This window comes from Anas platyrhynchos, chromosome 19 (assembly GCF_047663525.1).
Source record: "Anas platyrhynchos isolate ZD024472 breed Pekin duck chromosome 19, IASCAAS_PekinDuck_T2T, whole genome shotgun sequence".
Lineage (NCBI taxonomy): Eukaryota > Metazoa > Chordata > Aves > Anseriformes > Anatidae > Anas > Anas platyrhynchos.
Window position 1 is genome coordinate 3,063,293 of NC_092605.1, and position 26,733 is coordinate 3,090,025.

At 51.5% G+C, this 26,733-nt stretch overlaps 1 protein-coding gene and 1 long non-coding RNA gene across 3 annotated transcripts in view; one reads left to right on the forward strand and one right to left on the reverse strand.

Moving 5' to 3' along the window:
• Window positions 1-8,287, forward strand: part of LOC139999055 (uncharacterized) — a 32,573-nt gene extending 24,286 nt beyond the window's left edge. Inside the window, exons 2-3 of the long non-coding RNA XR_011804066.1 lie at window positions 2,729-2,894; window positions 8,136-8,287. This is a non-coding gene — a long non-coding RNA (uncharacterized lncRNA). The remainder of the gene's footprint in view (window positions 1-2,728; window positions 2,895-8,135) is intronic.
• On the reverse strand, window positions 786-26,517 carry AXIN2 (axin 2). 2 transcript variants are annotated; one of them, XM_027471333.3, is made up of 11 exons: window positions 26,267-26,517; window positions 24,263-25,192; window positions 18,163-18,303; window positions 12,705-12,807; window positions 10,646-10,786; window positions 9,929-10,425; window positions 9,582-9,764; window positions 9,067-9,297; window positions 8,326-8,421; window positions 6,935-7,102; window positions 786-2,624 (listed from the first exon to the last, which is right to left on the reverse strand). In XM_027471333.3, the coding sequence occupies exons 2-11, from the start codon at window positions 25,084-25,086 to the stop codon at window positions 2,498-2,500; spliced, it is 2,511 nt and encodes an 836-aa protein (XP_027327134.1). In that variant the 5' UTR covers window positions 25,087-25,192; window positions 26,267-26,517; the 3' UTR covers window positions 786-2,497. The 2 variants fall into 2 exon arrangements, with proteins under 2 accessions (XP_027327134.1, XP_027327137.1); XM_027471336.3 differs by having other exon boundaries at window positions 9,582-9,761; window positions 26,267-26,427.
• Window positions 26,518-26,733: the final 216 nt, after the last annotated feature.

Sequence of the window (26,733 nt, forward strand, 5' to 3'; positions counted from 1 at the left end):
GCCATTGGTCTAGCAGAAGAAAAGAGGCTGGCTTTGGTTACCAACAGGACAGACCAAAAGCTTTTCCACAATTGCTTTCCCAGGGTTACTTGGTTGAGACGGGGAAGGTCTGAGCGACAGCTGGGAGACAAATCCAGCCCTGGTATGGGCAGCTTCCCTCAGGAACAAATTAAGGTCGTTCAGCTATAAAATAGGTTTTGTGCCACCAATACCAGCGCGAGGACGGGCACGCGGTCAGCAGCTCCCGGCCTTGCTCGCCCCTCAGCTCCCTCCCAAAGGCAGGCGGGCGAGCCAAGAGGTGGGGGTGGCTCGGGCAGGTGCTGCGGGTGGCTGATGGAGACGAGCTGGAAGCCAGGAGCACCTGGTAGGGACGTGCCCACCCTCCATCACCTCACCACGAAGCCCACGATGTGCCATTATGCGCTACCCAGAGAGAGCCAGAATTAGGAGTCTGAGAAATCCCTCCTGGGCTTCAGCATCCCAAGAGAAAATCCTCCTCCTCTATTCTGCCTTTCTCTCCCCATCAGGCAGGTTTGCAGGCCATGCCAAATTTGTGCCCGAGTCACCTGAAGGACCTGTGCGTGATTTAATCACTGCACTCGAGTCCAGCCCAAGGCTTTGCCTTACCGACTGGAGCTGCAAAGGCTTCCCGGCAGGAGCAGCTCCTGCCAAGGAGAGGAGGGAATGAAGGCAGGGCAGAGCTCAGCTCTGTTTTCAGCTGCCACCACACATGAGAAGAAACCTTTTGAGACATCAGGGGGTGGAAAGAAAGAAGTCAGACAATATTAATTTGAAAAATATAAAATTTTAATAAAGGCTACATCTCTTAATTACAATAATTATTGTACCAAGTAATTTTTTTTTTTAAATGAAACTCTTTATAATGCATAATTTACAGTATAAGTAGAACAAAATGCCATGGCAAAAGTCATGAGTACAGGACTTGTAATAAAAGGCATAAAATATATTTATACATAAACCCCTTAAACAAACAAGGGAAAGCTTGAACCCTGAATATAGGGCGACGCATGGCCTAGTAACACCATGCAGGCACAGGTACTGTACTGATTAAATTTTAACAACACTAGAGATAGTGTATTAATATTTCCACCATACATTTTCTACAATATATACAGACTTACACGAAGTAGCAATGGCAAACAGAATGCACAGATTAACTTAATCAACACAAAACCCAACTGTAGAAATGCAAGGGCTTCCTCGGGAAAGGGTCGCGCTGTCCTAACACCCACGCACACGCACGCACACGTGAAGCTTCCCAAAGGGCTGCAGAGAGCCTGGGCTAACACCTCCCATTGGCATCAATGGGTGTCGTGAGGGTAAGGCAAAAAAAAAAAAAAAAAACGCAAAAAACCACCACCAAAAACCACCACACAACGAATCACACGCTCCACAACGATCTGAAAATACTCCTCGTCATAGTTACATGGCGTTTAAATAGAAGTTGTGCTAACATTGAAGTAGAGTGGCTAAGAAATTAGCTAGCTGTGTGGGATACATGCAGGTTTTTAACCTGGCTTTTGCAATGTGTCCTTTTGGGGTGTTACGTCTGGAAATGGGAACTGGATGGCTCCTTCTACAGCTCTTCCACACTTGGGTTTTGCTCTAGCTCACCTCGACTGAGACAGGCGCTGGACACCACACGGCCCCCTCAACACTGACAGCAGCAAAGCAAAAACCTCACACCACAGAAATCCATGGACGAAATAGCAAGTTGGTGGTGTTATATTGCATCTAACGTATTTCATGCTTAAGACCTTTATTTCAAATTAGAGCAGCATAGATTAAAATGCACCGGTCTCTAGATGGATGGTAGGACAGTATTTTTATTTCTTTTTTATTATTATTATTATTATTCCTTTAGAAAAGTTTTATCTTCACTTGGAGAAATATTGGGCACAACATCGGTCCTTCCCTCCTCCCCCTTCAAAAAAAAAGTCGTGAATGCGCTCCTGGCCATACTCCTGAATTCTAGATAGTGGGAACAATATAAAAAAATAAAATAATCCTTCCTCCCATCACCCCACTTCCCAGCCCCTCTCTTCTCCATTGTTAAAGCAGCATATCCAAAAACTGGACTTAAGGGAAAACAGACTGTTCAATAAATATCAATAAGGATTACTGTTAAGGTAAGCTATACATAGTTTCTCTTAGTCCATAGATTTCAGATCCCCAGGAAATCATATATTATGTATGGAAGTCTCTCAAACACAGTCTGCATCTCCAATAGCCAACAGTGGTCATGTTTTTAATAAATAGTTCAGGGTTTTTATCATCTCAGTACCCAACTCATGAATAATAAATGCCATTTTTTTCCTCTAAGGCTAATTCAGCAAAGTCTTCAGAGACTTCACTTTTTTTTTCTTCATTGGTTCAAAACTTTCCTTCAGAGTTTTTTTTTTTTTCCTTGTCATCACTACTGTTGTGTGTCCAAAGACTTTTCTAGCTTAAATTTTCTTAAGAAACACAGATGCCATCAATCGATCCTTTCTACTTTCCCAAGAATCCTTCCTTCGTACATGGGCAGAATTGTTTCATCTTCCCAAATCTCTTCAAACACTGCACCACAGTCAAACTCGTCGCTTGCTTTTTTGAAGTAGTATCTGTGGTGAGGAGAATTAAAACACAGTTAAAAAAATCAAAAGGTAAAGTAAAGGATGCTTTGGCAGCTCTTTAAACCACAACATTTTCAATCTCTCCCTCCTAGGACACTCCTCCAGCTCCCAGCGTGGCCAGGAAAACCTCAGGGCAGGTCAGGTCCAGCAACATGAAAGCGTCCCTGGCTCTGCAGGGATGTGAGTGGGGACGGCGATGGGATGGAGGGAGCGAGGCTGAGCATGCTCCTCTGCAGTGACAGCAGCTTCTACAGCACCGTGAGTAAATTACATGCGTTGGCAGTGGGTATCCTTAGCAGTAAGGAAAATTAGAAAGTGCGGTGATTTCTGGTCAAATATCTTATTTAAAAAATAAATAAATACGATTTCAAAGCGAGGCATTCTTAAGGTTCCCCTCTCTCCCCACCTTCTTTCTTTCATGTGTTTTCTTGTTTCAAAGCCTAGGCCCAACATTAAAATTAGCAACTGTTATTAAAAGGAGAGGCTTTTTAGGCATACAGATGGATTAAAAGAAAGCCTGCCCAGCTTCCTGCAAAGCAGCAGCTGAAACTCTGTGGCACTGCTACAGAAAAACTGGGAGCTCCCCCATCAGAAACAACAAAGTGCCTAATTCACATATCCATTTTAAATGACAGAAACTACTGTATTTGTTTTCTGATGCTTCCTAGCGGTCACATGCAAAGAGCAACCCCAATCTAGCTTGCAAGACGTGACACCAGAAGGTCAAGTAGCAGTGTCCTGCATTCCTTCTCTTTTGCTTTGGGTCGTTAGATCATGAAGCCAATGCTCCCAGAGACAAAAAACACCCCCCACCCCTCCTGTGTCAAACAGTAAGGACCCCTCTATTATCCTGAATTAGACCGTTCAGCTTCTTGATTAAAGGTTCCTTTTATCCCGTTTCTAGCTTTCTTCCTTCTAAGGCTGCTTAATTGCATATGCACAAATGAAGGGCTTCCATTCAGAGGGGTAGCATTTAGGGAGCCTGTCCGTCTGCCACCGCACACCTCCTCGGACATGCCTGCTCCCTTGCTCTCTTGGAAAAGTGCTTTCCCATCTGATCACCAGAAATGGAAAAACCTTCATCAGAATTACCAAAAAAAAAAAAAAAATCACACACTTCCCACACCCCTCCCCTGGCGTTTCCAGACAACTGGGGTTAGCAGCTGTTTGCTAGGTGAAAGTTTTTCAAAAAAGCAGAGCAAATTAAGCTCACTTTTACTGGGAAAACTGAAGAAGCCAGGGCAGGCTGTTAGAATTTCGTTTTTAAGCAGGGAATGTTCTATTGCGCATTTTTAACATGCACAGTAAGGATGACTTTCATATCTATTTATTTTCAGGGCAAGTTAAAATTATTTTGGTAGGGGGATAAAAGCTGGCTTTTTGGTTACAGAGATTGAAGCAGCTACATTTAGTCAAGGTATGTTTAGGATTTATTTTTGTAAGGTCAGTCCAAGCTGAATTGACACATGTTGTGTCTTTAAAGGTTCAGCAAGGAAAACATCTCATTTAAGTTCCTCACAGCCTGCGCTCACTGAAGGCAATGGCACAACTCCCACCACCGTTAATGCTGCAGGTCAAGGCCACAATTCCCCAGGCCAGCGGGCTTGAAACAAAACCAAAAAAACAAGGAAAGTTTGAATGAATTACAAAGAACTTTCTCTTCCCTTTCCCCTTCTCCGCCCCTCTCCAGATAACAGCCGTTCTTCCCAATAACTTCCTCCACAAGCTGAAGTGCTGGCTGTGTTTACAAAAATTTTTATTTGAGAAAACACGCTATGACCTTTTACATAATTACAACCTTATTTCACAGAAAAAAAAGGGGAAAAAAAAAAGGAGAGGAGGCAAAGCAAAATCCTCCCCCACAACATCTTCAAACAAGTCGCTCTGCTCTTATTTGCTCAGAAATGGGCTTTCCATTGAAACATATTTTATGTGGCAAGCCTTGCTTTTCTTTTTTTTTTTTTTTTTGGACATCTGGCACCAATAGAGCCGAGCAGGCCTGGTGTTACAGCTCTGTTTTGAACCACTGCCATGTTAAGATTACCCGACACCACCCAGTTTTTTTGTGTGTGTGTGTTTGTTTTTTGTTAACGCCATCAGTATTAAATCACTGCTTAATTCCTTCTTTTTTTTTTTTTGGGGGGGTGGTGGGGGGCTGGGGAAAGCAAAGCAGCAATTTTTTGTGGGGCTGCCCCATGGCCCAGCGGGCGAAGGCCTCGGCTTCGAGGAGGAGCAGTGACAGGGCCCGAGGTACCCGCCTCACAAACTGATTCAATCAATAAAGAATTTGGAGAGTCGAGCATTTATGCATGTCTTTGTGCATTAAATGAAAGGCAAAGGCTTCAAAGACATGCTTATTAAATGTGCCTTAAAAAGAAATCAATGCCAGATGTGACCAAAGCAGCCTAGTTAGTGCCTCCCCGTAACACACACGCTACTCTGGGCACTGCGGCCCTCTTCCCTGAAGGTCACCCGCAGTTTCACTCAAAGTCCAGCCAAAAGTCAAAGCTTAGATCAAAATGATTCCCTGGAGGTACACACATTTGTGTAATTAGTTTCACCTTGTGTCTGTGCAAGATAAAATACTGGGCACGTACCCAAGTTCCTTTTATAAATTTCAGTATTGTCTTTACCCAGGTGTAAAGGGGTGAGATCTAAGCAAAACATTGTTTCATCCTTGTCAGTCACTTAAAAACATTTTCTAAAGTAATTACAGTCTGACAAGGCACAAATAATTGCACCTGGAGGGGCTTTCAGGCCACAGAGGTTCTAGGATCCCTCTCCAGCACTCAGTCATCGCACAAAAATTGTCACAGAAAACAAACACACACAAAAAAAGATTATTTTTTTTAGGGGGAGGTGGTGTACAGAGGGGTACTACAGCCACAGAGAACAGAGCAGCAGCAAACCATGGTGAGGCTGAGCAAACTGGGCTGCAGCTGGGTTACGGGGCTGCATCCATGTCTGTAGTGAGAGGAAATGCACGGTGGGCAGTGCGAGACTGTAAAAGCTGAGAAGTGGTGCAAGGGTGCAAGGAACACCGGCACCTAGCCTGGAGGTTGTCCAGGTTGGGTGTACTTGCAGGTTGCTGCCATCTGATGGCAGCTGGGCGGGCTGCAAAGATGATTTGGGGGCAGGATTGGCAATATTTCAGCCCCCAGCCTCACTGGGCAGCATCCAGAGACAGCCCCCAGCTCAGCACCCCCCAGCCTGAGAGCTCCCCAGGGCGATTTCTGAGCTGCATAGGTAGAGTTTCCAAAGCTAAAGGGAAGCCAGCCATGGTGCACCAGCTGGAAAGTCCTCTTAACAAAACAAAATGACCATTTGGAGGTTAAATCCGAGGCTGCCAGTTACAGGGCAGGCTGCCTGGCTCTTTGAAGGAGTGCCAAATTCAGAGCAAATTCAAACCTTAAAGCTGGACCTTCACCCCCCCTGCACAGCCTGTACAAGAAGTGGCAGACAGATGATCCCACTAGCACCCAAATCCACTGGGAGATTACAGCAAAAAAACAGCCAACAAAGATACTGCCATGGGAACGGGAGCAAGGAAGGAGCAAACTGGCTAAACTGGGCCCTGGAAACCAGACACACAGGGTTCACTGGTGCTGTTTGAGGAAAAACCCAGTATCAATGGTGGATTTTTCCCCACAGGGCAGTGTTTTTTCCCCCTAACAAAGACAAAAGGCTTTTGAAGAGCTGAAACAAACTGGCTTGCACCTTGGCTACCTGTCTGCTCAGAAGCAGTATCCCAGCCTTCCACTTACTGGATTTACAGCAACACTATTCAAACAAACACCAGGACCTGTGGGACAGGGGTGGCCTCGTGCCCATTTTACAAACACACACAAAAAAAATAATACAGTAGCAACAGGAGGACAGAACCAGTATGAATGTTGACACCGCTGGTTTGTAAAGCGAACCCCACAACCCACCCCACTCTAGGGGCTCCAGGCCTTCCCTGCAAGGTGAGGCGTTCACCTGGTAGTCAGCTTTAGGACCAGAGCTGCAGCACAAGGCTTGGCAGCCTGCGTGTTTATGCAACTTGGAAAGAGGCAGGGGAGGGAGAAGGAGAGGAGGTGGCCCAGTAGGCAAGCTGCTGCTCAGGGAGCGCAGCCTGTCCCACTGCTCCATCTCCAAGCTGCTCTTGGTTTGAGTGGGAAGAGAATAAGAATAGAAAAGCTGCAGGCTCCAAAAGGTGATGTAAATGTGTTGCTGTGGGCAGATCTGCAAAAATATCTGCTGATTCTTTTGTCTTATTTCAGTACATGAAAGAACAAACAAATGAGAAAGATTCTTACCTATAATTTCCCTTTTTGCTCAGCTGCTCTTTAAAGTGCCCAAGTGTCAGGCTCTGGGCCTTTAACATTCTCCTGTAGGGAATTTCTTCTCCGCAAAAAAAATAGGTGACAACCAACTCACTAGACTGAGAGGTGTGAACAACCGGGAGTTTCTTTGGCTCTTTGTGACTGTAAAACAAAAACAACACACACAAAAACTCTATTTTTCCACTTGAGAACAAGCAGTTTCACTGCGCTCAGTCTCCACGTAATGCTGGTCAGAAATACAGTGGGTGTGACCTGAAAGTCAGATATTCCTGTACTCGAGGTGAATTTGTCATGCTGTGTTTGCACAGCACTTAGCCCTGTGGGATGCTGGGCTCTGACAGCAGCTCCTGGTTGCTTTGATGGTGGAAATATCAGCATCACAAAGCGCCCAGCCTCAGGGTGCATCTGAGCTGCAGAGACTCAGTCCCAGTTTGTGGAGGGGAGAACTGAGGTTAGGAACTTGCTGTAAAATCAGGACCAAGGTCCAGATGAGCGTGCATAGGGCTCACCATGGGCTAAGCACCTCCCAGGCCCAAGCACTGTACATGTCTGATTTTAGAAGATTCATTTAATCTGCCTTCACACAAAGCATCTGACAAGCTCCTTTCTCATGCACAAATGTACCTGCAACCAGCAACAGCTAACAGTAAAATTACTCCAAGACTATTTCACCTGAAGTACACAGGTGATCTTATTTTCACTCAGGAACAGTGAGGATAAAATTAACCGGATCTTGTCGTTTGAAATTAAGGAACCCTTCTTAAAGAATAATTAAAACAATATTACACAGCAAAATGGCAACGCTCTGGTGAATGCCATGCAGCCAAATCTACAACTGCTGCTGAGGCAATGTACACTTGGCATGTCAAAAGGTCACAAAGTGTTAGTCCGCAGTAATTTAGTCTTCCTAATTTGTTCTAAGTCTTTGTAGAGTGGCTTCAGAAAAAAAGCTGCTAGCAAAGACAGCTGGTGGACTTAAGGTCAACCAATTAAAAATGAAAGGCTCTAGTCAGGTGGCTCAGTCTGGACTTCAAACATTACTCATTGCTTAAGATGAAGAGGGTAAGAAAGAAAACTTTAATTATTTAGGCCATTTTAGACCTCTCTGTAGCAGATTTCTTGTTAAAAGAACCATCCTGTAATTAGACTAATCCAATCTTTGTCCACTTTACAGGAATGCCAGTTAAAAAGAGCCAGAGACAAGATTTGAAAATGTTTTGTTCTTTCTTTAAGAAGAATGTTTGAAAGACTAAAACTTCAGATATAAAAATTTCCCCTCTTTTCAAAGCACAATCTATTTAATGAAAATAAAATTATTATAATATATATATTTCCCAATCCTTTTATCCGTGTGCAATACTCACTCTTCTGTCGTTAGACTTGCATTGCAAAAAGGGGTGTTTCCCCCCTGAACAGCAGCTGAGTGGTTTCGATCCCTCTGCTGATTTGAGGTTGAACATCTGAAGTTGGGGGGGGGGGGGGACAAATGGGGGAGAGGAGACAAAAAAAAGAAAAAGATCTTTTTAAAAATTGTTGAAATACGATCTGCTTAATTGAAATCTCCTGTGGGTCGTTAAGTTCGCTCTTTGTATCAGCCCTCATATGTTGTAAACAATCAAAGGAAGAATTAAAAATGCTGTGGGCTAATGATCCTTCCATACCCAAATGAATGATAACCAGTCCAATTCTCCACTTGGTATGTAGCTGGAGTCCGGCCCAGAGGAAAAATGGGCAAATTACAGCCATCAAAAGAGTGGAAGTAATAGCCTAGGATTCAAACTATTTGTGCCGGGGTAGGGTGGGGTTGGAATAAGGAGGCTCATCCTTGGGGCTTGGCCAAGCTGTGCCGTCATGCATCCCCACGGTCCAGCCCCATTCCTGATCTGGACCTCTACCTACACCGCGAGGAAGGCACCGTCCACGCGCTCACACGCGCCTGCTGCAGCCTTACTAGCTCCCAGCCTCCGTTTGGGTGAAGAAGAGCACAACCAGCACCCAACAAATGCCCCTGGCTGACGCTCCTACCCTGGACAAACTCCCTACCGCTCCCCAAATCCCAGCACCAAACCCAGCTGGGGTCACCCCGTCCCTCCTGCCGCCGTTACCGTTGCTTCTGAGGCTTGGAGACTTCGGCGAGCCGGCGACACGCTTCCTCCAACTGGGCGAGGGTGTTGGGCGGCGTGAGCGGGGGCATGGTGGGGTCCTGGACGAAGGGGTGGGCGGGCTGCACCCCCCGCGGGTGGCTGCCGGTCCCCCAGGGGTGGTGGCGGCCGGGGCGCTCGCTGGGGGCCCCCTTGGCGAAGTCGGAGCTGTAGGCCTTCTTTGTGCTTTGTGTGCTTGGGGAGGGGAAGAAGTCGGGTTAGAAAAGCTGGAAAATATGACTTTAATAGCAGCTCCTATTCTGCTCGCTCCCTCTCAAAAGTCTGTCATAACATGAAAGGAGGTTTATTGCCAAAAACATGACATTTTTGTGGTTTTTCTGGTTCTGCGGAACAGCTTTTATATTAAACCGGAGGAGCAAAGAGTCTCATTTGTTTTTAGCGATTGTAAAAATAGACAGCCCATGTAATATATAAATATTTACCGGGAGCGATATTGCTGTAGACAGCTGCGTATTTACCTATGGGGCTTGTGCTTATTTTGTCTCTCACTCTCCAGCATCCACTGCCAGACGTTCTGCGCCCTGTCCGCCTCCCCGCCAGGTAGCTGCACCCCTCCGGGGCCGGGCAGCCCCCCGTCCCCAGCCGGCAGGGCGATGCTCTCCACTCCTCTACCCGGCCTCTTGGTCAGCGTGCCTGTCCTGCTGGAGGCGAGAAGGGGACACGAGCCCGTGGTTAGTCACCTGCTCTGCCCCACACACCCCAAGCAGCACCGACCGCAACCCACCCACCCAAGCGATCCCACTGCAGGAGGAGGGTGGGCTGCTGTCTTTTGGGTGGGTGGGATGGAGAAAGGCTCGCGGCTTACCCGAAGGGCTCCAGCGGAGGGAGAGGTGGGTCCGTGCCTTTCAGGTGGCCCTTGCACTTGGAGAAGCAGTAGTAGTCGCTGCCGGCTGGGCAGCAGCACTGCGCCCGCTGAGCTGCCTCCGCCTCGATCTGCTCCTTCGTCTTGGGTACGGCGTGGTGGTGGATGTAGTGGTGGTGGACGTGCTTGGTGGTCTGCTTGGTGATAAATCCCTTACCCAGGAGGGTGCAGGCGGCCGGCGAGGCCACGCCAGGCTGCAGTTTGCCTCCTGGCAGGCGATCGGGGGAGCGGGCGCGGGGGCTGTGCCGGCCCATGCCGGGGGACTGGCAGCCGGGGGTCTTCAGCACGCGGGAGAGGTGCTCATCCAGGATGGCCTGGGGGTCCTCCTCGTAGCTGCCAGACGGCAGGAGCGAGAGCGGGTGCTGCGGGTGCTGGGGGTTCGCCACCTCTCGACTGCTCTGCAGGCTGGCAGGGAGCTCCGAGCCCTCCTTCTCCTCGTCCTGGAGGTGAAGCATTGGTGAGGAATAATTGAAGAGGTCGGGGAGTCAGCGAGACACAAGCTGGGACATCCCCACCCTGGCTTGCCCACCGCAGAGCCATCCCACGGGAGCCGTGCTCCTCCCTGTGCCCTCAGAGCAGGCAGGATATGACCCCGCTGCCCCCCCCAGCCCAGCAGCATGTGGGATCTGTGCCCGGTCCCAGCAGGGTTAATCCTCCTACCTCCTTGATTTGCTGCAGCCTCTCCTCCAGACTGTCCATGGTTTCCTGCTCCTGCTTCAGCTTCTCCAGCCGGGAAATGAGCTCCGCAGCGAAGGCAGCCGGCTCCACCGGGGTCATCTCCTTGGGCAGCCGGTGGGTCCTCTACAAGGAGCGGGGACAGAAGGCACAAGGCATGTTTAGCGGGCGGCGCGGGGCGCGGGCGCTTAGCCGGAGCAGCATCGCCGGCCCCGCTACGCTTGTTGTGTATCCATGTTTGGATGAAAAAGACGACCGCAACTAGGCATGGTCTGCTCTGGATTTTTATGAGCTAGTGCTGTGGCCTCATGGAGTGACATCCTCCCCACCAGCGTTTGCCTTCGGCAGGAGCAGTTGGTCGCACTCTGAGGAACCCCCGCTTGTTCTCTCTGTAGTACAACCAGCCCATCAGTAGCTACTCTGAAGTAGAAAATCTTCAAAGACTGTTGTCAAACATCAAAAAAAAAAAAGAAAAAAAAAAAAAAACCTCTGAGGTGGGAGGGAGAGACTTTAACTCAAGGAATAAAGTGAGTATAAACAGAAAGGAGTTGGAAATTAAAAAAAATAAGATGGGGGAGAAAAAGGGAAAGAAAAAAAAAAAAAAGAAGTCAAACGGTTGCAGATCAGAGAAGTACTGGTAATTTATTTCCTGGCTACACACTGGGCACCTTTGAGGTAGTGTTGTCTCAACAGTGTCCTAGATCTCTTCCCCCCCCTCCATCTCTTTGTACAGAAAATGAAGAAAGCTGCTGCAGGCTAGCGGTGCTACACTGCTGAGCTTGGCTGCCTCAAGCAGATCTATCAAGGGAAAAAGGGAACATCTCCAAATCAAGTGCAGAATATAAAAAGGCAAAACGAGAATTTCTGCCAAAAGAAGCAAACATGGTAGGGAAATTGGGGGGGGGGAGAGGAAGGGAAAAAGAAAGCACCCACCTGACTCTCCCCTCCTTCCTGCCACCCCCACGCACCCCCACTCCACTCCCCTCACCCCTACTTTCACTCTTTCCTTTTTTTTTTTTTTTTTTTTTTTTTGCTGAAAGCAGAAAGCTGAACTGCCAACTCTTTCACATACTACCCACCAGATGAGGTGGGGCCTCTCTCCGGCAACCACTTAGCTCCAGAAATGATGTGAGGGTAGAAAAAGGCCACTCTGCTGGAAATTGTCACTCTTACACAAGCTGGCTCTATTCAGTCCCTGATCAAAGCACTGCCTTACAGAGAAAGTCGATTTGCACGCCCTGGGACAAAATAATCTAATTTACAAGCTCAGGCTATAGAACTTTCTTTATGGAGGAAGGGAAAAAAAATACCAAAAAGAAAAACCACATAAACCACCCCCCTCCACCAGAAATATCATCTATGATTTCTTGCTGCTTAAGACAGCAGAAAGAGGAATTTTAGCATATTAATCTCAAGACAAGATAAGTTTATACTTGTCTGTGTAAACAGTTTATTCACTGCAGGAATCAGGAGCCTGCGAGTCAACTGAATTAGCAAGTCAGCGAGTTAATTTTCAAGAGCGAGGCAGCTCCATGAACTGGACCCCCTCAAAGCAAGGCAGCGAGAGTTCTGAAGGCACATATTTGCTGCAAATGTTTCTCTTTCGGGAGAGCCTCCTTCCTGCCAGCTGACACATGGGGTGCTTTTGAAGGATGAGGGCGATGCGCGCAAGGCAAACCCTGGTCCGTGCGGCACCAAGGAGGTGTCAAGGTGGTGCTCAGCTCCTGCACCTGCAGCCGATGCTCTGCCAGACCTCACCAGAGCATCCATGCTTGAATTTAGACCAGGAGGGCAAATTCAGTGCCATGGAAGAGCTCTAATTAGCACCTGGCTTTCAGGTGATGACCAGATGCGCCTGTGTAAGCAGGTTTCTGCAAGGATGCTGAAAGCACACGGCTCCTGCCTGATGCTGGGCAAGGTCTCTCCTGGAAAGCTCTGGCACCAGGTAAGGATGGAAACGCGCCCCTCCCCTGCTCCCGTCCCTCCACGTGTACCAACATCCCAGGGGTTTGTCCCAGGCCCTGCAGCTCCCACCTGAACTTACCGGAAAATGAGGTAGAGAAACTTGACCGTTGGCCTTAACGCTCCGATGCATCTCCCTCTGGAGCTGCTTCTTGCTCCCAATTCTGTACGGGGGGATCCCATCTCTGCACACGGAAGAGAGGTCACCATCAGCTGGGGCTCTTGGAGGCACAGCATGGCAGATCAGCCTGGCTTCCACGCTATCACCCCGGGCCCTAACCCAGCCACTTCTCCATCGGCTCTAAAATACCCTGGGCTTGCTGCAGGCCCCTGTTCCCAGCTGCCCCAAGTGCCCTGGATGTCACCTGAGGCCAGGATAAGTCACCTGGTGGCTCAGGAAGGGGCTGTGCCACCACCTGCATGGCTGAGCAGCAAGCTGAAGGCAACTCCACAAGAAGAGGCCCCAAAGATCCCATTAGCTTCACTTCTGAGGCATCTCCCTGAAAGGCCCTTCCACTGATAGGCCGAAGCTTTTGCCCTTCAGCTTTGTTGCAATTCTCACCGCCAAATTAGGCCGAGACCACAACTTTCTTCTAGCCCTAAACCACCCCATGGGACATGGGCACTATGGAAACAAGAAGAAGGAGGCTGGCGATGGATGGCCACCAAAGGGCTGCTCCCCACCTTTAGCCCTACTGAAGCTCCTGAGATGTTTCTCCTGCCCTGGGGCTGCCCAGCACCAGCTGGCCACTGCAGGGTGCAAGCAAACGCGGGCCATGCCCTTCGGCACAACGTCACTCCCCTCATGGCCAGGAAGCCACAAGAAGAGGCCAGGAGAGGAGCACGGGTGCCAACAGAGCACTGCACGGCCTGCTCGAGGCGACGCGGGGCGTTCTCATCCGGCCACGCAAAATAAAATAAAAAAATTCCCTCGGTTGGGATGAAAAGGCCTCCCGCAGACAGCGGGGACAACCAGATGAGCGTGCCTGGAAATCCTGAATGTCTGCTGCCACCCCTTCCCTCAGACTCGCGGAATAACCTTGATCTCCGGCCCAGTCCCTTTCATCCCTCTGCCCCCACACCTTACTCATCCCCAGTGCAGCTCCTGCCCAGCAGAAAGCTGTGGTGGCCGAGCAGGCAGCAGCAGCCCCGCGTGCCCAGGCCATGCTGGTGGTGCTAAGACACGTTTTGGGTGCATGGCCAGAGCTGACACACAAGGGGATGCCACCCCGGGGTGCCAGGTCCCTTGTCTGGAGGTGATGGCTAGATCCCACTGCTCCACGCTCACGGGTTGAAGCACCCTGTCTCAGGCCTTCGTGAAGAGCTCAGCTAATCCTTCAGTGGCTCTTGGAGTGACTGTTTTGATGGGCAAGACGAAGTCACAAAGCCCAGAGCGAAAGAGCAGAACAATTTCATCTTCGTGAACTTGGAAAAATCTTGATAACGAGAGCGAGCACGCTGGGAGCCCACAAGCAGTCTGTGATGCCACAAGATGATCACCAGGCTCCTGCAGACGCAGCCCGTGAGCGTGCATTGTGCTCCAAGTGAAAGGAGCTGATTGTGCCCCCTGCACAACACGGGGCTGCCTTGTGGGGAGGCAGCTGGCCGTGGCCACCAACCACAGCTGCTGGTGGCCCCCGAGTGTTTGTGCTCCGTACACGGGCACCTGACGTGCTCGTATGAGGCTGGGGGAAGGATGGGGAAGAGCAAATCTTGAGTGAAAGCCAACTGAGCTGCACCTTCAGAGAAGCATCTGTTCGCTGAGGCTTGCTGAGATAAAGGTCTCTTAGGGAAGACCTTCAGCACGGGGAATAATGAGTAAAACAGACATTTGAAAGGTAAGTCAACGCCAGCGTGAGCACATTACGTGCACCCATACAGAAAGGTCTAATCCCGTGAGCAGGCAATGGCAGAGGAGGTGTCCTCCACCAGTGGCAGCCCCAGAGGGGAGCGCAGGGGGGATGCGGAGGGTCTGTGCTCAGCACCCAAGGCCACGACCAAGGGACAAGGAGGAGCCCCTCACCTCCCTCCCTCCGGGTCTGCCAGCAGGAGATGCCATCCCCACATCCCCAGCCCTTGTACCAGGCTGGGAGCAGCTCTCCTTGTGGGGTGTCCCCGTGTTCCCTGCGCTGTGGGACCACCTCTGCCCAAAGGGTTGGTCCATGAGCTAAGGAGCAGGAGCTCCAACAGGAGCTGGCTCAAAAAGGAGGAGAAAAGCAAAGCCCTGCAGCAGCCCACTCAAGAGCGCGGCTCCTCTCTTTATTTAAGATCTGCCCTTCTTCAGGTCGGTGTGAAGGCCTCTCCTTTCCCCTAAACCTCCTCTGGTTGCACAGCGGAGCCCCAGATCAAGCCTCCTGCTCCCTGCTTTTACACCCCTGCCTTGTCAGAAGAGTTTTACAACTTGTAACGAAGTGCAGAATTAAAGGAAAAAAAAAAAAAGGTATTTCACTGTGATGGGAAGGCAGTGCAGCTTGGGAAAGTCAGCCTGGAGAATGAGGAGGGACTTTTATAGCCAGTTTGATGAGTGCTTTCTAAATCTGGGCCTTCCACATGAAATGGGGGAGAACGGACAATGCCAGATTAGAAGGGCTGAACAAAATGTGGTCACCTACAGCAGGAGGGACAGGCAGGCAGAGCTGGAGCCAGGCTCAGTACAGCCAAGAGATACGGTGGGGGGCAAAACCCCGACACTGAAATGGACCCCCCAGTGAGGAGAAAGTGCCTTTAAAACAAAAAGGCTGGGCTTTGCCAGAGGTTCCAGCACAGAGCACGGGTTTAGGGTCAATGCCAAGCACGGAGGTGCTCCTCTTGGTGCAGCCTCTCCCCATGCTCCAGCAACAAACATTTGCACTCACCTTCCTGGCTACTGAAGGCTGTGGGCTGAGGAGCTACAGGGTTTAGGCACTAAATAGTAGAGTTTAATTATAAACATTTCAGCTAACCAGGCTGGGGCTAAGCCAATCTGTTTCTGGGGGAAATACTAGTTTGAAGTCTTCTACCCAGTCAGCTGCCATTTAAGCTGAGCCAATTATCTTAGCCTTTTGACTCAGATGTGCCTGACCTAACCTGAATGTAGTTTTACTGCTGCTTTGAAATATCAGACTCATGCGCATATGCATTCACTCCCATCTTCATTTGGCAACGGCTCTGAAACAAGCCTCTGATCTTGCCAACATCAAAAGCCTGGTTTGTAAGATAAGGTAATATTTGAAGTTTGCTCAGCAGCATTCCCCTGTGTCCAAAGTAAATCCATAAATAAGATATAAGCAAATAAAAAAAAATCCCCTTTCCTCTCCCCCCCCCCTCCCCAATCAAGAAATGGAAATATCCATTTGCATGATGCTTTGTGGCTATTACAAAACATAGGCACACAGGCTGATCCCTGGCATCTAACATAGAAAAAAAAAATAAAAAAAGGCAGCTTGTGCATTACTTGGAGACCTCTCCGAAGTCCGGCACAGTTGAGGTTTTAGATATATTTTTTAAAAAACTGCCTTTGCTGTTACGTCTGACAGACTTTTCCAGAACAAGTTTTTGCTCTTCAGTCGATACCAACGTAAGCCAAAGGAACTCATTTCCATTCGCCCTGGCGGAGCAGAATAAAACCGGGTCCCCTGCTGAAGAAGTGGCAAAGCCTGGCAGCAGGAGAGCCCCCTGGCACGGCCCGCAGGAGCCATGGGGCTGGTGCCCCCACCGCACGCACGGTGCCTTCAGGAGCCGGCAGAGCCAGGTGCCAGGAACTAATCCCAAATGTTTTACTGCCACCTTGGCAGCGGCCCTCCGTCCCCGTAAAGGAAGTTTTACATCAGCCTTATGCTTCAGCCGAGCCTCAAGAAGTGCCAATTTACCTCTCCGGCTCCCAAAACACAACCACCCCGCTACCCGCCCGCCCCCAGCCCCGCAGATGGAGCGGGGACGCCCGGGGAAGTGGCTCCGCAGCAGGACCCGGGCCTTTGGCAGGGCTGCTCCCCCCCTCCAGCCGCCCCCCAACCTGGAGCTGCGGGCAGTTTAATCAGCCAAGCTTCCCCAAACTCTCACAGCCTGCACGGGCTATTGTTATGGCAGGAAAAAACAGGCAGGCTTCTTTCATGCGCTGCTTTATGGGGAGCTCCTATTCACTTGTTCAAGGAAATTTCAAAGCGGGCTGCTACCCTCTTATCCCCGCTAAGCTCCCCTGGACTAACAATGGGCTGAAAGCGATTCAGTTAAGCCTTTCATCCACCATGCACTTTATTTCTCACTCAGTGCTCTCATCTGTATAAGGCCTACAATTGGCATTGCTGTGAAGAGAGGGTATAATCCTAGCCCTGTGAATCCCAAGTGACCCTACACTGGTCCAGAAATGACTAACCCAATGAATGCTCTGTTGACACATGATCACATACAACCAGAGCCAGTAAGAAGAAATAAAGAAGTCACCCTATGATTCAGCTCTTTTATTTAATGCCAATATTGTTCAATAAGGGAATCTAGTGGGACAACAAACTATTTTTTTCCATAATATCAGTTCAAAACACACTTGTGCATTAAAAAAAAAAAAAAAAAGAAAGAAAAAAGCTTTTGTTTACGCATCAAGGATTTTTGGTAAATCCTGTTTTCCATTGTGCAGCATCATGCAGCACTGCTGACTTAAAAAACCCAGAATGCAAATCGCCCCGAGGAGAGCACGGGAATCGCTGGCCACAAGTGACAGAGGCACTGGGGAAGTTTCACTGGTGAGAGCAGAGCGCAGCGCTGTTATCTGACAGGTTGGTTTTTCTAGAGGACTCGTACTTAAGTGAAGATCATGAAACACAAACGGAAGCATCTGCCTTCTATCCAGTTGAAGAAAACGGTCCTTAAGAGCACGATGCGAGCCCTGCTGTCTCTTCTACCCCCAGACACAAAAGCCCCATTTCTCTCCTGCTGGGGAAGGCAAACTGGGGAAGAACAGTCGCACACCGCACTCCCAGCTGCACGCTTCTCAGCAGAGTCAGGAGGAAAGCACAGATCCTGCAGTTCCTGGGCTCAGCCACAAAACCACCTCTCATCCCTACCCTCCGAACACACTCAGCCCTGCTCCACGCAGCTCCATTCAAATGGCCCTTTGAAGACTGCCCCAGCCACACTAGATGAGCAGCTATTTGCCCCTTCAGGTCACTGGCCCTATTAATGTACATTCTGCCATTACCAATGAACCTTAATTACAGCAAGTACTTCCTACAGGAAGCAATCTCCTTCTCTTTGATGACTGATAGCTAGTTAAGGAAGCCTGGCCTTAAGACAGAAGGCACAGGGAGATGCCCTCCTGGGTTAGTCAGGCAGCACTACCAGCACAGGGAAAAACACATTTGCTCAGCTGCAGCTGCACAAAGCCAACAGAGGGTTCACCACCTCACTCCATCCAACACCTATGGCGACAGCACGAAGCACGAGGCTGCCAGGCCTTGCTACGCCCCCCAGTTTGGCAGGACCCTCACTCCCACCAGTCCCCACCACGTTATCAGCACGGATTTACGGATGGCACGTCCCAAAGGGCCCGAGCAGGACGGGATACTCACACGCTGCTGTCCGTCATCGACATGGAGTCGTCCGTCAGGGCATCACTGGATATTTCGCTGTCGTTTGCGCTCGTTGCGGGGGCAAAGACATAGCCGGAATTCACATGGTAGGGGTTAACGGGGTCGTTCCTCTTGAAGGACCTAGGGATGAGCAAAACAGGAGTCCAGTTACCAGTTGGGCTTGTGCTGGAGGACAACACACAGGTTTAAGGGCAGCACTCTCCTTTTGGGAACCATGGACCAGCTGCTCAGGCTCTTGGGGAGCAACCAGCCACCCCCTGCCTGGGCAGCGCCTAAGAGCATCCAAAGACCAACCTTAAAGATGTTGCTTTTGGCGTTGGACATGCAGTTTAGAAAATCCCATGAAGCACTCTGGCAAAAAATGAAATCCCCTGGGCGCTCTGACACCTTCAGAGAGTCACTCCTTAGAGCTTGGCGCTGCTCTGCTGTTGGCTTCAGCAAGCACAAGATCAAGAAGTTCAGAGCTCAGGTCCCACTGCACTCTGCTGAGGGGCCAGCTAATAAATGCTTCAGTCTGCACTGAATGCAGGAGTTAGGGGTCCTGTGGGAGAACCCGTTGTGGTATCTGTGTGGCCTGCAACAGAACTGCCCAGAACTGCTGGGGCAGGACCACCGTGTGTCACAGCGAGCTTGGCCACGGCCACCATCCATTGCCTCCACCTTGGCCTCCCAGAGGGCTGCCATCTTCCCCGCACTATAAAGAGCCCCAATTTAAGGAGAATCAACTAATTCCTAGGTTTGGGGTTTATTATGCTTAGGGTTGGGTGAGGGGAGAGGAGGATGGGAGGCAGGACCAGCACGGCATGCTGTGGGTGGTGCTTTGAAGGGGAAGGTGGCAGCAGCTTGAATTAATGATTACTAACACCAACACCGACACCACGGGCTTGGCAAACCCAAAGCCCCAGCGGGGTGTTAGAGCTGAGCACCCACGAGCAGACACGAGGAATTCAAGGTGATGGCACGGCGGTGGCACCAGCGGTGTCACCCTGTGGGGGAAAACGGGCGTCCCTGTGCCCGCTGGGGGCCACCTCCAGTGCCCCCAAGGTCCCAGCCAGGATCAATAGGATCATCTTGGGCAGGCGATAAGGGGATTAGGCAGGGAGCTTCTGAAGCTGCGTGTTAAGGTGCACATTTTGTTCCTCTGCGAGGGAAGATGGGGCTGTTAAGCTTCCGCCTTTGTATATCAAAGCAAAGGGCCTTGTCATCTGATAAGGACTGCTGATTTTAATAATTAGGGCCACTTACCCAGGACTTGGGGGCCTAAGGAATGTGCCAGCAGGCTCGGCAGGTTTTTTAATGGGCTTTCAAGCTCCCCACCCCCACGGCGGGGCGGGATGCAAGTGAGCAGCAGAGCGGCCCTAATGGGGAGCAGCAGAGCCCTCCTGCCGCTACCCACCCCATCGCCACCCACCCCATCACCATCCCACTCGCCTGGGCTTTGCTCCACTCTCACAAACATCCAGCCTGCCCCACCGGGAGAACAGGAGCTTTTACAAAGGCTGAGGTTAAAAAAAAATAATGAAAAAGGCAAAAAAAAAAAAAAAAAAAAGGAGAGGGAAGCATGGGGGAGCTGATGGGCCTCTCTGGTATGAGGCGCGGGGCTGGGGCTGCTCGCAGGTATTCAGCCCAGCCGGGGCTGCATTCCTTTCCGAGGGAGGCCAAGACGTTTCTGATGAGGAGATCAAGATGTTAAAAAATATATAGCCAAAAAAAAAAACAAAAAAACACCAAAAAATGAGATAGCGAGGAATGCCACAGGAAAGAAGTTAAATCTTCAAAGATAAATTAATTCCACATGTGGGCGAAAGACTAAGTTATCCCACTACTGCTCCAGAAAAGTTCCTCTAGAAACGTGCAGCCTTCTGCTCGGCGTCAGGGGGATGTGGAGTCCCCGTGACACCACCCAGGTCCTCGGGGGGCTGCTGGGCTGACTGCACGGGATGCAGCTCATCATGGCTTTGACTTGAAACCAGCTCTGGTATAAGGAGAGCATCCGAGGACCACGGGGCTCGGTGGAGAGGATGCTCCATGGGATTTGGTGGAGAGGATGCTCCGTGGGGCTCGGTGGAGCAGGATGGTCCCCAGCCCAGGAGCACTGCCATGCCCAGAGGGGTCTGGTTTCCCCCCAGCTGTGCTGCCATGCTGTGCTCTCCCCGTGGATGCGATTGCTGGAGAAGCTGCGGTGGGGGCGGAGGCAGTGGCTCCGTATGAACACGGCACAGGGCGAGGAGGTGTGTCCAAACGCAGCATTTGGGAAGATATAATTAGAGAAAGTGGCCAGAACTAACTCATCTTCCCAGGCAGCACCGGGCTGCAGCACTGCTTCACCTCCCAAAACCCCAGACACAAAAGCCCCCAAAGTTTACGATTTTTTTTTTAAAACAGGCCCTTCGCCACAGCACCCTCCAGAAACCCCCACGTACTTTACACAAAGCAGCCCCCGCCGGTTTGCTCAGTTTAATTTTTATTTTAATTCGACCACCTTACTCCAGTAATTGCACCCAGATGCACCGAGCTGCCTGCGAGGGGTTTAAATTCCAGGGGAGAGCGGTGGGCTCCTGCTGCAGATGCTGCACCCAGGCACCCCCACACCCCCTAGAGCCTCCAAACCCCGCGTGCAAAGTGTTTTCAGCTGTCAGGGAGCAGTTGCTCTGTAGTTTCGAGAAGGCAGCCTGATGTTTCCCCCACTGTCCTTATCCTGATGCTCGGGCAGCTCCGTGCTCTGCGTTGGGCCAGGGGCACATCAGAGGTGGTGCACGGCCCTGAGAATTTCAGGGGCTCTTGGTCCTACCCCCTGTTAGAGGGTGCAGTTGCAGAGAGTGTTTTGTTTTGGTTTTTTAATCACCAAACTCTACTTCCTCCAAATGAAAGCGCTCTGGCAGTTCAAACCCCAGGTTTACACAGAGAGAAGTGAAAATCTACAAGGAGCGTTTTGAGGCAAAACTGAATCTCATTAAGCGTTTCCTTGGGACAAACATCACCGGGCAATCACAGGTTTAAAGGCAAAAAAAAAAAAGGGAAAAAAAAAAAAGCCTGCACAAACGTGAAAAAAAAAGTATTTTAACAAAACTATGTTAATCACAGCTTCCATGCTCTAATTGTAGAACACTGCTCGGAGCATAGCTTTACAATGGCATCATTTACTTTGATAATTGAAGCCAAACTCGGTTCCAATAACTTCACACAAAACGAGCTCCACCGGCGGGTTCTTTCAAAGGCCAGGAAGCCCTCGGAGCCGGCAGAAGGCCATCTGCAAGCCCCAGCCTTCCCCGAGCAAGGCCAGCCCCACTGATGTTAGAGCCCAGAGCTTAATGGGAGGCAGATGAGTCCACCTTGGCCTGAACAAAAACACCCTGTGCGGCGGCGCTGCAAAGGAAGGAGCCCGGCTCTGTGTACACAAACCCGTGCATGATAAATTTAGAAGCGCGTATAAATAATAGCTGGAATTCCTGGACAATGGGGCCAGGTCCAACGCTCTCGGCGGCGCGGGGAGGCCGCTTTTAACCTCACCGCAACGCGCAGGGGAGGGCAGGCGCTCTAAAGGACGAGAGCTCTCTAAGTGGAGAATATTTCCTGTGTTAGGGCTCCAGATACACCAGGCAGCGATTCGCATGCACGTGTTGTCACTTCACTTCTCTTCCTGGCCGGTGCTGGTGCTGGGGCCAAAGTCTTGCAGCTCGCCCGGTTTCTGTGGTCTCCAGCTTGCCATGCTTTTGGCTGTGACTCCGTGCCCTGGGCTTTCCAGGTGGTCTCCCATCCAAACGCTGGGCTGGCCCCAGATTGCTCAGCTCCTGGGATCAGGTGCACTCAGCCCGGCTTCTGCTGCTCTGGTCACACCGAAACCCACTGATGGAAGTGGGAAGAGCCTGCACAGCACTTGCAGAACGTAACACGCTGGGGAGGAGAGCAGGAATCCTTCAATTCCATCGCACACACTAGGAGGGAGGTGTGGTTTGGCCGCTCACCAGGAAAGCCTATGTGTAAGCTTCAGCTCCAATCCTAAATGCAATCCTAAATGCTGAGCGATGAGAGATAGCCCGTCCATATGCTCATCAGCTCCTAGCACATGCACGCACAAGGGGCTTCACAAACGGACAGCTCGGGGAGGGACCCAGAAGCATCTCAGCTTGACCTCCCTCTCTTTGCATTGAGATCTCCTGGCCCCATGGAGAGCAAACGCTCCTGGAAACTCAACAGAAGGTGATCAAAGCCAAAGGCACCACCTCGTGTCCTGGGAGGGTAGATCTGATGCGTGAGGAGCAAGCTGCACTAATCCTCGGTCAAAAAGAAAAGGGATAAAAGACAAGGGGAGAAAAAAAAAAACACATTGGGCAAGGTGCCACAGTTGTGCGAGAGCTCTCACGGACAAGGAGCATGTGGGTTTTCAGCAGGGCCTGCAGCACTGCTAGAACATTACAGCCAAGCCCTTCCAGCTCCAAACACCAACAAAGGCTGCAAGATAAAAGCATCCAACATCCCCCTCCTGGAAAGCAGGCGGAGGGGCAGCAGTTCAAACCAGGTTCTGCAGAGCAGCAGCTGCTCAGGCAGCGACACGGCGAGGCACGAGACGAGGATCCCCCCAAAAACCCCACGTCCCCCACACGCCAGCTGCCAAGCGGCGCCTCCGCCCCGCGCCGGCTCCCAGCAGGAGAGCCCCCGAGGCCACGGCCCTCCTGTCCCACACCCACGCTGCCGGCTGTCACCCCTCCAGCAGAGGGGAAGGACCAAAACCGCCCCGTTCAGCCCCACAGCATCGCCCCTGCAGCCCGGAGGAGCCCTCCCAGCTCCTGCTGGGGCAGGAGGAGGCTCGGGCTCGCAGCCCCGCACCAGGAAGCCCTGCACAGCTGGAAGCTCTCTGCAGGGCAGGAGGAGAGAGCACTCCAGCACAGCCTCCCCTGCGAGGCAGAGCGCAGCCCAAAGCAGCCCGCTGCCCTTTGATGTCCATGAATCACAGACACGCTCTCAAAATTCCTGTAAACGAGATGTCAAACACTTACCCTAGCAAAACCCAAACTCCTCGTCCAGCAGACAGGAGCGCACATCTGCCAGCAGAGCCCTCTCCTCTCAACCCTGATTCAACAAGCCACATTTATGGTAAGGGTGGGGAGAGGAAAGAATACATTTTCAGAGGATTATACAACTCATCATTTGCTCATCAGAGTCTCTCTTCCCCATCCCCCTTCTCTCGGAGAGGGCTCTGGCTCTCCTCACCCTCATCTCCTCACCTCATCATCGTTTCTTTTGCTTCCAACAAAAGGAAGGGGTCGGGGTGGCAGACGTGCCCCTACCGAGGGCACCAGACTGTGCCATCCCATAACCCTCTCCATCCTCTCCAGCTGCCATTAGGCACAACCACGTCTCGCAAGTTCAGCTCTGAGTACACAGCCAAGAGGAGAGCACCAAAGACCTGCTCTTACTCCACACCTGGGATGTCTGCGCTACCTTCAGCTCTCCAAATTAAGTATCCCTCTGTATACGTTGGCTCGAAGCCACCCTAAATGGCTTTGACACGATACCAACCGCGAACGCGCCGAGAGAGGCTGCCTATCACACAAACACCGCCAAAATAAAAGAAGATTTTCTGCAAGTTGCATAGTTTGATGTAGTAAGTGCATACATTTCCTGCTCCACGACCGCACAATTGCTTCCCACATAACCAACGTAGTTAAACGCTGGCTGATGGTGAAGTTGGTGGACGAGTAGGTTACATTATTCATGTGTCTATGTGATCCTCTCTACTCCTGCGCTTAATAGGTTTGAAAGTTGAACCAATAATTAACGTATGTCCGGAGGACATAGTTGCTATGAAGTTTTTGATCTATAAGAGAACTGAGAGAGCCAACAGAGCTCAAGAGCACAGTATCTTGTTTTCCCTCTGCAGAGAAGGGGAAAAAAAAAAAAAAAAAAGGAAAAGCCAACGCCCCCCAAATTCCACAGCACTCGGAGGTGCGTGAAGCACCGTGTCCCCTGCGAGCCCAGCCTTCCCCGGCCTCGCTGCTCGCCACCCACCAGCCTCTCCAAAAGCAGCCTCAAAGTCCTCAAAGTTCACCCAGAGCACAAGTCCCACGGCTTCCCTTACCTGTAGCCGCTCTCGATGGTTTCCGTAGCTCTGACGTTCGCTGTAACCCTCAACGTCTTGCTGGATAGTCCAACCACCGAAGGCAGGATTTTGTTTTTAAAGTCTGCACAGCTCCATTCCTCTTCTTCATTCAAGGTCGGGAGATAGCCACAGACAACTTTTAAGCTCCCCAGTCCGTTGCTGTTGATGTAAGCAGGATTCTCTCCTCCACTCCTTACATATTCGAGGTATATATCAGAAGTTAAAAACATCTGGTAAGCATTTTCCTCCATCACAGTCTGAATCTCAGTCTGTGCCTGATCAAACATTATAGAATCTATCTGCTGCTTCTTGATGCTATCCCTTATGTAGGTCTTGGTAGCAGGCTTGAGCTGCTTGGAGACAATGCTGTTGTTCTCGATGTACCTTTTGTATATAGCTTTGGCTACTCTTAAAGTTTTGGTATCCTTAAGGTCCATCTGCCTGAAGCCATTGCAGGCAAACCAGAAGTCTAAGGTATCCACGCATTTTTCCCTTTCCAAGAAGGTCCGAAAAAGATAGGCACCATCTTGATCTCCCAACAAGGAATGCAAGGATTTGGTCCATCTGGCCAGAGGGGAGTCTGGAGACGCGCTGCCTTCCGGCTCCCCGAGCCCGTTCTCATTCCTCCTCGGGGCAGGAGGCACCGGCATGGCCTTGAAGCTTTGGCTTTTCCCGAGGAAGGAGCTGGGGGGCTGCGGGCATGGTGCCTCTCCTTCCTCCCCCGGGACAGGGGGCCGGGGGGCGTCTTCCCTGAAGCTGCTGCTGGGGTCTGGGAGGTGGGCGAGGACCACGGCGCTGCTCATGGCTCCGGAGCCCGGCGGGGAGAGGGGCGAGGAGATCCTGCAGGAGCCGCCTGCGCCTCCGCCTGCCTCTCGCTCAAGTCAGCAGGGGATCCTCTGAGCCTCCTCTCTGCAAAGGGAAAAAGGGAAAAAAAAAAAAAAAGGAGAGAGAGAGAGGGGAGGGGGGGGGGGAGTGAGGGGGGGGGGAAGAGAGAAAAAAGGAGTATTGATCTAATCAAAACCAGATCCTCCCAACATCAAAGACAAAAAGTAAACAGGCTTTTCAACTCTTCAAAAAAAAAAAAAAAAAAAAAAAAAAAAAAAAAAGAAAGAGAGAGAGGGGAGGGGGGGGAGAAAGGAAGGGGAGCGGGAGCGCGGCTCCATGGCAGCCCGGTGGCGAGCACCAGCCCCGCTCCAAGCAACTCCCGGAGCACTTTTAGGGGGTCGGGGGAGGGCACCGAGACCCCCCCCCAACCCGGAGGGGCCTCGGGGGGCGCTGCCCCATCGGCTGCTGCCCATCGGGGCCCCCCCAGCACCCTCCGGTTGCCCCCCTCCCGGCTGGGGCAGCGCTCGCCCCATTTCGGGGTACCCCCCTCCCGTTTGGGGGCTTTTTGGGGCGCTTCGCGTGAAATCCGGGAGCGGGGCACGGGCAGCCGGACACCACCCACTCCTCCACCCCCCAAAAAAATTAAAAAAAATAAAAAATAAGATGGATAAGGGGGAAGAGAGGGGGGGGCGGCAGGCGTACCTGGGCGCAGGGGGCAGCCCGGGCTCTCTGCGGGCAATAAATGGAAATGAAAGGGAAGGGGTCGGGGGGGGGGGGGGGGGGAGGACCGGGGGGGGGTGAAACCTCGCTGCCCGGCGTTGCACGAAGCCCAGGCTCGATCCCGACAGAGGAAAAAAAAAGCCCTGCTCCCTGGAAAAAAAAAAAAAAAAAAAAAAAAAACCTGCTCCAGAAATGGCGACGGGCTGGGAGGAGGGAGCTGGGCACCGCGCAAAGGGGGGGGGGAAAAGTCCGGCACTCTGCGGCTCCCCCCGCAGCCCCCCGAGCGGGGCCGGGAGGGATAAATTCCCGAAATCAAGGCAGAAACAAAACCCCAGAAATAAAATAAAATAAAATAAAACCGTCAGAAGGGAGAGAAATGGATGGGGGGGGGGGAAGCGGCCGGGGGGGGGGTGCGCGCCCCCCGAAGTTGCCACTCACCGCGCAGCCGGAGCTCGCTGCGCGCCCGGCTCTGTCCGGCTGTCCGTCTGTCCCACCGGCCTTCCTCCTCCTCCTCCTCCTCCTCCTCCTCTGCTCCCCGGCGGTGCAACCGCATCGGAGAGCATCGGGGGATGGGGATGGGGGGGGGGGGGAAGGTGGGAAAAGGGAGCCCGGAGAGGGGGGGGGGGGGGGCTCTGCGAGGGAAGGAGCCCCCTGCGATCCGCGCCTCCCTCCTCTCCCTCCCTCCCTCCCCTGGCTGCTTTATTTTATTTATTTTAAATACAAAAGCGCTGGCCCCTCCCCCGCCTCCTCCCCCTCCCTCCCTCTCCCCGCCCCCCCCCTCCCCTCCCTTATCCCCCCCCCCCCGGGCTCTCCCCGCATCAAAGCGGGGGCCGCCGGAGCGGTCCTGCAAGGGCGGTAGCGAAAGCGGCGTTTTGAGGCCAAAAAGCGGGGCAAAAAAGCAAAAG

Excerpts from the sequence above, each read along its gene's own strand:
- AXIN2 (XM_027471333.3), bottom strand. The coding sequence starts at position 25,086 with ATGAGCAGCGCCGTGGTCCTCGCCCACCTCCCAGACCCCAGCAGCAGC. Across the intron at positions 18,304-24,262 it reads ACCATCGAGAGCGGCTACAG|GTCCTTCAAGAGGAACGACC; the intron begins GTAAGGGAAGCC and ends GCTCATCCCTAG. Across the intron at positions 9,298-9,581 it reads AATAAGCACAAGCCCCATAG|CACACAAAGCACAAAGAAGG; the intron begins GTAAATACGCAG and ends CCCCTCCCCAAG.